The 9,980-nt window shown below is 35.2% G+C and overlaps 1 protein-coding gene across 1 annotated transcript; it reads left to right on the top strand.

Moving 5' to 3' along the window:
- The first annotated feature begins 1,331 nt into the window (after positions 1 to 1,331).
- LOC131062541 (fatty-acid-binding protein 1) lies at positions 1,332 to 9,354 on the top strand. Its single transcript, XM_057996236.2, has 4 exons — positions 1,332 to 1,911; positions 7,280 to 7,529; positions 8,071 to 8,162; positions 8,846 to 9,354. Exons 1-4 carry the CDS (start codon positions 1,515 to 1,517, stop codon positions 8,983 to 8,985), a joined length of 879 nt encoding a protein of 292 aa, XP_057852219.2. The 5' UTR covers positions 1,332 to 1,514; the 3' UTR covers positions 8,986 to 9,354.
- The last annotated feature ends 626 nt before the right edge of the window (positions 9,355 to 9,980 follow it).

The raw sequence follows: 9,980 nt of genomic DNA, 5'->3' as shown, positions 1-9,980 counted from the left end.
ACTGTGTTCTGTGGATGTAGCCCACCTTGGGTGAACCACATTAAATCTCTATGTTATTTGTGTTGTGTATTATTCTTCATCTTTCGGTATTTGAATCTGCATATAATTGTTAATTTTATATTTGCTCTGGATCTGCCTAAACCCTAACAACATTATATAACATCTTTTTAAAGACGGGCAAAGTGTAGAAACCTCAAAATGCATTCTTCCACTATCATCACACCAACACTATTTTATAGATCCACTTCTAACATAAATTAACTAAATAAAATTTATGTAATTCATCCATTCCTTTAATAGCATGTTTTATTAGAACACAAGGGAAGACGAATTTACAAAAATAGGGATGGGTGCTAATAGGGTCAACTTGACCCTTCCCACCTGATTGTTGTGTGTTGACTTAATGCACAAAAAAAATTAGTTACAACCCTTAGAGTTGTATATAAAATGGTAACTTGGGTCATTTCGTGGCATCTAGATCTTAGCTCGCGTTCTTTTTTACACAATCATTGAGCAACATTTATCGAAGTAATTTCATTATGTCATCATCAAATGCTTCCATTGCATGTTTGCATGTTGTCTTTTGATTATTTTCCAACCCATTGAATTGATATCCTTATAGGGTTTGACATATGGGAGTTATTATCCATGTCACATGTAAACTCTTGACGACACTATGCATTTTTTATGTGGAAGCTAGTACAAAAATTTATGAAAGATTGAGAGTGAACTTTTAGGTATTTACAAAGATCAAATTTATGTGCATAGATTATATCCATATTTGCATAGGTTAGATTCATAGATGTATGATTGGTCTTATACTTGTGATAATGATTTGCAAAGATACACGATGACTTTAATGGTTGCGAAACATTCATTTGAAAGTCACTAAATTTCCTTCAACTAAACAAACTATTCACAAATATTTATCATGATATATTTATATTAAATTTTCAACTAATTATCATTTACATTTTTTAATATATTTAATTCAATATATTTATCTCAACTTAACACTTAATCTTTAAAAAATTGAAATACCTATGATATTTATCTATTCTCCTTTTGCCTTAATAAGTATCAGTCCCTTTCCCTTAAATAAATTTAAAGGTAGACAATCTCGTAGGTAGAGGCAGCTAAAAGAGTAATTGTAGGCTCTTGAAAAAAAAGTATGAAATTTTGTCAAAGTTTGGTGCAAAAAAGTGTCTGCTCTCATGTAAATTCAATGCTCTTTGTCTAGTGGCACATTTGCCGGCCCAAGTTAGCTAAAATAGCTCTAGATATTCTCATAGCAACCGACACTACAGCCCACTTCATTGGCTGAAATGACGGGGGGAGGGGGAGGGTGTAGATTGGTGCCAAGCTGCACGGAATGAAGCAGCACCGTCTACACAAGCTGTAAAATCTTCTTGTCCACACAAGATGGGGTCTCGTTTTCACCGATCTCTAACCCAGTCATCATCTTTATAAAACTAACAACACAAGAACACATTGCTCTGTATCAGTCATAAACAATGGCCTCGTTAAAATTTCCTTCTCTTCCAACACTACCTTCAAAACCCATTTCTAATCACAATTTTAAGAGGCAGTTAGCAGTGACTTTAAGTGTGGGAATTGGACTAGGTTTGGCTGTGGCTCCCCAGCTTGCCAAGCAAAGAAGGTGGCTGGCAAAGAATCTTTGGGAGGCTTACACTGATGAGAAAACAAGGAGAAGCAGCTCTGGTTATCTTTGGGGTTCCCTGGCGTGCATGTCTTTGTCAGCTGAGGTTGCCCACAGTGACAGCACGAGGGTGGAACCCAATACAGGTGTTTCTTTCCCATCTTCTTTGGATGAGACCAAGCAACTGGCTGGAGTTGGAGTAAGGAGGAAGAGTATTTTTGGCCTTAAGAACATCAATGTATATGCTTTTGGTAAGATTACAATTCCATCTCAATTTCGTCCTCCTTGCAATTCTATGGGTATCAAATCTGTTTTCTGAATGTGGGTTCTTATTAAGAAATTGAACTAAGCGTAATTGATCAAATCTGAAGAGCCACACTTGTGTTTTTGGCAACTTGTGCCTGGTTATCGATCGTAATGTAGCTCAGGATTGAACATTTTCTTCGGTTTCTTGTTGGTGATGAAGTGCCGTCGTTAGATCTCTCTTTGATCTATGCTTGTAAGTGTTCTTCATTTGCTTCTTAGCCTACATTTTGTACAAGATAAACAAACTAAAAGAAGAGAACGCTAGGATTCACTGCTGGACAATCGCAGTATTGCTCCACGTGCCCATTAAACCAAACCTAGTTTAGGCATGATTGTAATCTCTGGGAACTTTGTAGCTTTAAGGACTGTTTTATTAATTCCAGTGTTGAAGTTGATTTTGTTGCATTCTTTTCACTTTCTATTAATTATGGTTGGTTGGAGAGGCTAAAACTTTGATATCGCAATTGAGTTTGGCTTTGGAGGCTAAAACTGTGACTTTTTTTTAAAAAAATTTTCTGCAAAAAAATTCAATTTCAATTCTTTCTGCTTTCTATCTTTCACACATTACCTTGCCCTTTCCTACAGAAGTTTCCCAAGGTTTTATTGCTTACTCATGTTACCGTAACGAAATGTGCCCAATTTTCTTTCAATTCCTGACTCTACCTTTCCTTTTTCCTTGTGCCTTTATTTCCATATAGCTCTGTTTCCCGGGTTTTAAGTGCCATCCCTGATTCTGAACGCAACACTGCAACATAAATTGTACTATACTAAACGAACACTGTTCTTCTGTGATTCCCCCTGATTGCTTAGAACTAATTTTGAATTCTATAATGACCAATGTATTTGGTTGATATGTTCTATTCAAATCTAATGATAATCAGTGGTGATTAGTTCTGAAGATTCAGAAAAAACTTTTAAGGCCCATCCAAGGTGGTAATCTGCTACGCAATAAACAGTCTACCACTCAGGGGATGGAATGCTCGATGCATTTAACTGATAAAATTATATTTTAGTCCCTCAAGGTGGGTTAATACGAGATGGTGAATACCTTGATTCAGGTCTCTTGTAATGTTATTAATCATTTGTTTTTGAGCGATTGCTCAGTGTCTAACTGCGTGACAATCTTGTGGAATCAACTGTTTAACTGTTGTATTGTCTGATGCTTTGGATTCTGTACAAGATCGTTAGGGATAAATACGAAGCCAATACTTGAACTAAAGAAAAGGATATTTATTCGTATAAGTATGCTTTTGAAAAGAAGGGATGTAATAGGTCATCTAGATTAAAGGTAAGGTCAGAAATGGGATGGATAATGGAGGAAAAAGTTAAGAACTGGAGTGGGGAATGGGTGCTGTTGGTGACTGGGAAAAAAATTGGCTTTAATATTGCAGATTGTTTACAAATATTCTTCTCATATGAGCATCAACATGAGACCAATACAAGCTCATGTGATCACTTATTAGAAACTAATACAGGTTACTTGCAAGCAAACACACTAAAAATAACCTATGGAAGACCAAGTGTCATTACCTAGAAATCTACTCATTCACAAAGCACATTCATGTTAGAAGCCAACCATAGGAGACCAAAGTCACAACTTAGAGTTCCACATCAGATGCCACTATGGGGATTTGAACTTGGGTCTCCACAATGAGAAACCAAAACTTTAACTAATTAAGCTCGATCCCTTGGACACTAGGTTAACTTCTAGATAAATTGATTAATTAAATCAACTAATTATGAAATTATATAGCTAACTTACAAAATCCACTATTTTACTAATTAATTAGTAATTAATCTATAAATCAGCCTAATATGTTTTGATTATGGTTTAGCTTAATTTTCGAAGGTCAGCAAGACTAACTGAGCTTCCATTCACAATTTTTATTAAGATTGTTTGCTCGGTTTTTTATTTCTATGGCTTGCCTTATTTTTCTAGTTTTCTAGTGACTATAAATATAGAATTTTTGAATCCCTGATATTGATGGGCTGATTGGTGCTCTTCTCATGCTCAGTTAGTGCATATTATTTGACCCTACATCATTGGATTTCTGAAGCAGGCCATTTGATTCTTGTTTGGAAAGATAGACATATCTCACCAATTTAGGGAATGCCACCTGCAAGGAATCTCATTAACACCTTTTCTAACTATTGCTTCCAATTGTCTCTGGCACTTCTAAGGCTGTTTGGAAGGTCTTGAAAGATTTGAACATTATTTTGCCTTTTTTCTTAAAAAATACTAGCCAGTTTTTCTGTAGTATCTTGAATATAAGGTAAGAAAGCTTTCTTCTCCACATTGTCCTAATCAGTCCTGGGAGTACTATCACTTTTTGCTCGTTTGGGGTCTTTAGACATTTTTTATTTGCCGGTTTTTAAACAATTCTTCTTTAGGGATATTTTAAGATATTTATCATCATTCTGTAAGTGTTCTGGGTCAGCAATTCTGAGAACTCGAGTAATAGGGTGTTTATCACTTTGGCCTTTTTGTGATATAGTTTGGTGGGACACTACTCTAATGTGACATTTGTATGTGTCTTTTTCTTGTAGACCTTTTGTGAGAGAGATCGATTAGTTTTGTTGGGTATAAAGACATCTAAGAAGGGTTGACAATGGTTTTCTTTCACTTTCATCAAGAATTGAATGCAGTTGGACTGAGCATTAAAGTGCACCAATAACTTTTCAAGCAACTCTTTGCCATATGGCCAGTAACATTTATTTTATTCACTTTATTATACCATGGCTTAGATTTCAAGTTAGAGGATTCTAATGCAGCCCAATCATTTTTTTTAACATAAATTTATTTGCTACAGTGGTTGAGAGAGGTGAGCCCTCGGCTACCCTTATTGCTTGTACATAAATATCTCTTTAAGAGTCTAAAAAGTGAAATACGTTGATCCTAAGCAAAAATTTACTAATCTGGTAGTCTCCTTCTCATCAATCTCCCTGAAAGCTTTAACTGCTCTATTCAACAAGGTTCCAGTGAAGAGAAAGACCATGTCAAAGCCAACCCATAAGTTTGTTTCTTCACATGTGTGGTTCATATTCATAAGGATAAGGCAAACCTAGCAGAGTTCTTGAGAAATGAAGAAGTGTTACCCACAAAAGGATTTAGTTTCTTGGCTAAGTATCTAGCTAGTTGGGTGAGCTTATAGTATTTCACACAATCGAAATGAGAGGAATTAATCTCATTGATCAATGAGGAAATCAAATTGGTTATGTTCCTTTGTTGATCAATTTTGTTACCTTCCTTGTGACCTTTAATGGACCATTTAGTACTTGTTTGTAGCAACTAGCAACCACTATTATTCAAATGGTCCTTCATCTTTTCAATGTGTTCCACAACGTTAAGTATCAGTTTATGATTGCCCTTATCTTCTTTAAGCACTGTTGGGTCCTTCTTATCATATGTTTCTCAAATGCTTGATGTTTTCCCTTGGTGATGTTGCTTCTTGTTAGATTGGTCTTTCTCAGTATTATGGGACAACTCATTTCTTAAGATAAATGATCAGGTGAGCCCTCTATTGCACTTTATATGCCATTCATTAGTTTCTCAAGTGAAATGTTATGTAGTGTGGTGGCGAAGTTAAGGCCTCTGTGAAGTTAACTAAGTTGCCCACAAATCCTTGGCATGATAAGGTCCTTCAGAATCAGCTTAGGTTTAATCTCATTGGTGAATGAGAAAATCAAATCGGTCACCTTTCTTTGTTGATCAATTCTGTCACCTTCCTTGTGACCTTTTTTAATGGACCTTTTTGTAATTGTTTGTAGCTACCACTCTTATTCAGATGGCCCCTCATCTTTTCAATGCATTCAGTATGTTAAGTATTACTGTTTGATTGCCCTTGTCTTCTTAACGTACAACTTGGTCTTTGTTATCATAAGTTCCTTAAATGCTTGGTGTTTTTCCTTGGTGATATTTCTTCTCGGTAGTTTGGTCTTTCTCAGTATTATGGAACAATTAATCTCTTCAGAGAAGTGGTCAGGTGAGTCCTCTATTGCATTTTATATGCCATTCATTAGTTTCTCAAGTAAAATGATTTACAGGATGATGGCAAAAGTAAAATCTCTGTGAAGTTTAACAAAGAGAGAATGCCTTGAGTTCCATGGAGGAGAGGCTGACTACATTGTCTGCACCAGTCTAACAAAGCTATTGTAATAAAAGCATGTCAGTCCTTTCTATATTTATTATCTCTTGGTTATGTTCTATGCTATTTCCATATCTACATTTGTGTACTACACCATTAAAACATAAAACCATTAGTAGGCATGAGTTTTCCACAGTCCATGTAGTATGTGCAAGTGTTTCTGGATAAACTGTGTATGTGTTTTGAATCAATCACTCAACAATCCATCAACAGGAAGAGGGAGAGTCAATTAATATTGCTAATCTTGTGGATAGAATTAATATCGGTGTTAACCATACTAGCATCTGTGTTATCTTTAATGTTCCATTTTCAATTGATGTAATTAGTAATATTATTAAGGTCTGCTGGTCCGGAGAGATTGGAAAGGGAAACAATCATGTAAGGTACATGTGTATGATGTTGTGACACTAGCCCTACCAAGAACATATCTCCCATGCTGCCATCCTCATTGCTGACTGATGTGCTGATTTCTGATGAATCTTGGCCCGTTGTTACTAAACCAGCAGTATCATATGTCAATGTTGCTCCATCACACCAGCGTGTATGACATTGCAGAAATGTTATATTATCTGTCCAGCTTGCTGCCTGCCTTTTCCAGCATGCAGGTCAAGATTTCTGCTATTCGTGCAATGCTATGGTGTTTTTGATTCCATCAGGTAACCTATTTGTTTGGTCCTCATTGTTCTTTGTAAACTTGAGTTTACTACTTACTGTCAGATCTGAACATCCATTTCATAGGTCCCAGGCATAGTGAGGAGAAGGCCATTTTAGAATTTGTGGGACAATTAGAATTAACGTAGGAAGCTGAAATTGATCTATAGTGCTGTAAAAAAATGGTATATCTCCAGCTATCCAGTACAATGTTCTTTTGGTTAAAAGACAGGATTGCAGCAATATTTTTACACAACTCTGTTCCTTTGAAAACATTGAGTGTTCTGTGCATTTGAAATGTGTGATTGGTTAGTTGATGTGGACTTGAGTATTAGATAAACACTGTTTGAATAAGTGTTATTGTATATCTGTATACTCAGTTTGGTATTTAACCTAGAGAATTGGATCTATAAGTTACTGTCATATTAGGGTGATCCTTGTTGCATGCATATACATTCTGCAGATCAACTCTTTGTTGGACTTAGAACTAATGCAAGCTTCACCAATTAATATGCAGGATTGTATGCAGATGAGCCCAGTCTGAAGGAAAAGTTAGTTGACAAGTATGGAAAGCAATCAGCAACAGAATTGAAAGAAAATAAAGAATTTTATGAAGATGTTATTGGAAATGATCTGGGGTTGATGGTGAGGCTGGAGATTGTCTATCGTAAATTAAGTATTGGTTCAGTGCGTGGTGCCTTTGAAGATTCAATTGGGAGTCGGCTTCAGAAATTCAGTGGAACCGAGAATAAGGAATTACTGCAGAGGTTATTTCTTTTATTCTAACGATTCCAGTAAATGTTTCTTTACTGAAATAAATAATGAACAAATCATGCTAGAACACAGGTAAATAGTCCAGTAGAACATAGGGAAAAATAAACTTTCGTAGCTTACATATATATGGTCCACACCAGAAGGGCAATGTATCAATCTTTTCTGCTGATTAAAGGCTAGATGAGTGTTGATTTGAGGGTGCAGATGAATGGGTTCAAAACAAGAGCAGCTTTTTGACATGTAGAGATCCTAATATGCTTTCTCCAAAGATTTACACATTCATTGCTAGTTTATCTGAATGAAGCTTGTGCTCCAAATATATCTCATTTATTGTCTTATTTCATAAGAATTGTAGGTAATTCCTAATCAGAAAATTCAAAGAGCATTTGAACTTTCTTAACCTCTATTTGATGTTTGAGCTCGATCTACTAGCATTTAGAGCTTGCCTTCTTTGATATTTTATGACACAGTTTCCGGTGTTGCAGATGCCATTGTCTTTTCACACCCTAATACAAACACATAATTTGTGTGCAGATTCACTTCTCAATTTAAAGATGATTACAAGCTACCACGTGGCACAAAAATAGATATCTCTAGGCTTCCTGGTCATATCCTACAGACAAAGAGTAAGTGATATATATACTCCTTTCAGCATTATTTTAGTTATCTTTTATCTTTCTCAGCCAGAAGATTAACATGGAGATGAGAACATAATGATGGAAGCTGAGAAATTGACTTATAGGGTAAGAAATGAAAATAAAATTGTCCTTAATGTTTTTATGCACTCATTTTACCATTAAACTTTGTATCTACAAGGTTATGTCTTAAAAGCTGCAGGAAAGTTCTGAAGTTATAAGTAGCATTGCTTTTAGCCTTCTTTTCTAAATGTGATTCTTATGAGTCCTTGAATGGAAGTTAGTTCTCAGTTCATTAAGATTCTGAATTTATCCAAGGAAAACGTATTTTCATTTGGTTATTCATGGCACATATGTTAAATTTTTTGGATTGCAAACTGCTCATAATGTTTTGCATTTTCTTAAAGAGAATTCTGAATTGGCCTTTTCCTCTAATATCTTCTTAGAAAGAAAATGTTTGAACTTAGTAAATTATGAATATAAGTTTATAATTGTACTCGTGACATTTTGGAAGACAAGTGCTACATGGAATATTCTTGGACATATCAATTCTGGATGGATTGCATTTGATCTCTTCAATTTTTATATGAAATTCTTTTCACATATATTTTGCATGCATTGTAGACAATATTTGGAATAGCAGAATCTAATTTGCTTTGATTGCTCCCTTATAGTTGATGATAAAGAGATTGGTAGCATTCAGAGCAAGCTATTATGTCAGTCTTTGTTTGACCTCTATATTGGAGAAGATCCACTTGACAAGCTGGCGAAAGAAGAAATTAGATCGGGTTTAGCATCCCTTCTGACCCAGTAGACGTGTGCCTTTTGCTTCTCTAACCCAGGATAAAGCAATGTTCCACTTGCTATGAAAATGTAATGTGTTTGACTTTGAAAAGTAAGCTGCATTTTCTGGGGACATGCAAGCAGTATGTAGGTTCTGGTTTTTTCACCGGTTTTAGATGAAGAAGTATCTTACTGGTCTTTACAACATTGACAGGGAACTTAGACATGGTTCAACCTATGTTTATGAGTGACTTCCTAATATGATTAAATGTTTATCAAATTTTTATTGCCTTTCACCACAAAGTGAAGGGATAAAATGTTGTATATTTTTGTCAGTCATTTGTTGGCAGAGCTTAAAAAACATATACAAAGCTTCTAGTGCAGACAGTTCTACTGCCCATTTGCATGAAATAGTGAACTGTTGTAGAGATCTTTCTTCACAATCATATATAAAATAAAAGTAGTAAAATACTAGTAATATAAATTCAACTTGAAGTAAAGGTAACATCACAGATGAGCAATGTTTTAACCATTGAATGTATGAGACGGAACATTAGAGAAACATTCCCTGCTTAGACTGGTAAATAACGTTGCGAAAGTTTCAAAAGCTTCTGGTTGCTACATAATTTTTTAAAGAATAAAACACCCTTTTACCTTCTCTTATTTGTCATCGCACCTAAAAAAAATTCACATTCCTACTGTATCATTTCACTTAATTTTTTAACATCTACCTTTAGCAAACTTATTACATTTTGTTAAAACATTAGAAAATAATTTCTAGTGTGCATGTTATAAAACATTGTGAAATGTTATCCACAACTCCATTCATGGACTAAGAGATTTGTATATTACAATATGAAACCGAAAATATATTTGAACGCAAAATCTGCCACTAATTGCAAGACTTCTTGTCTTATGTATGAGTTAGAATTTCTTTTCACCTAACCACGAGTGACTCCTTTGATGTTTTCACCAGTTGTGCACTGCCTAGTCTCCATCAATTGTTTCTATCAAAGTGGCAAGCCA

The sequence above is a fragment of the Cryptomeria japonica genome, chromosome 4 (genome assembly GCF_030272615.1).
Source record: "Cryptomeria japonica chromosome 4, Sugi_1.0, whole genome shotgun sequence".
NCBI classification, from domain to species: Eukaryota; Viridiplantae; Streptophyta; class Pinopsida; order Cupressales; family Cupressaceae; genus Cryptomeria; species Cryptomeria japonica.
This window is presented reverse-complemented; position numbering and strand designations above follow the sequence as displayed.

Excerpts from the sequence above, each read along its gene's own strand:
- LOC131062541 (XM_057996236.2), top strand. The coding sequence starts at position 1,515 with ATGGCCTCGTTAAAATTTCCTTCTCTTCCAACACTACCTTCAAAACCC. Across the intron at positions 1,912-7,279 it reads CATCAATGTATATGCTTTTG|GATTGTATGCAGATGAGCCC; the intron begins GTAAGATTACAA and ends ATTAATATGCAG. Across the intron at positions 8,163-8,845 it reads TCATATCCTACAGACAAAGA|TTGATGATAAAGAGATTGGT; the intron begins GTAAGTGATATA and ends GCTCCCTTATAG.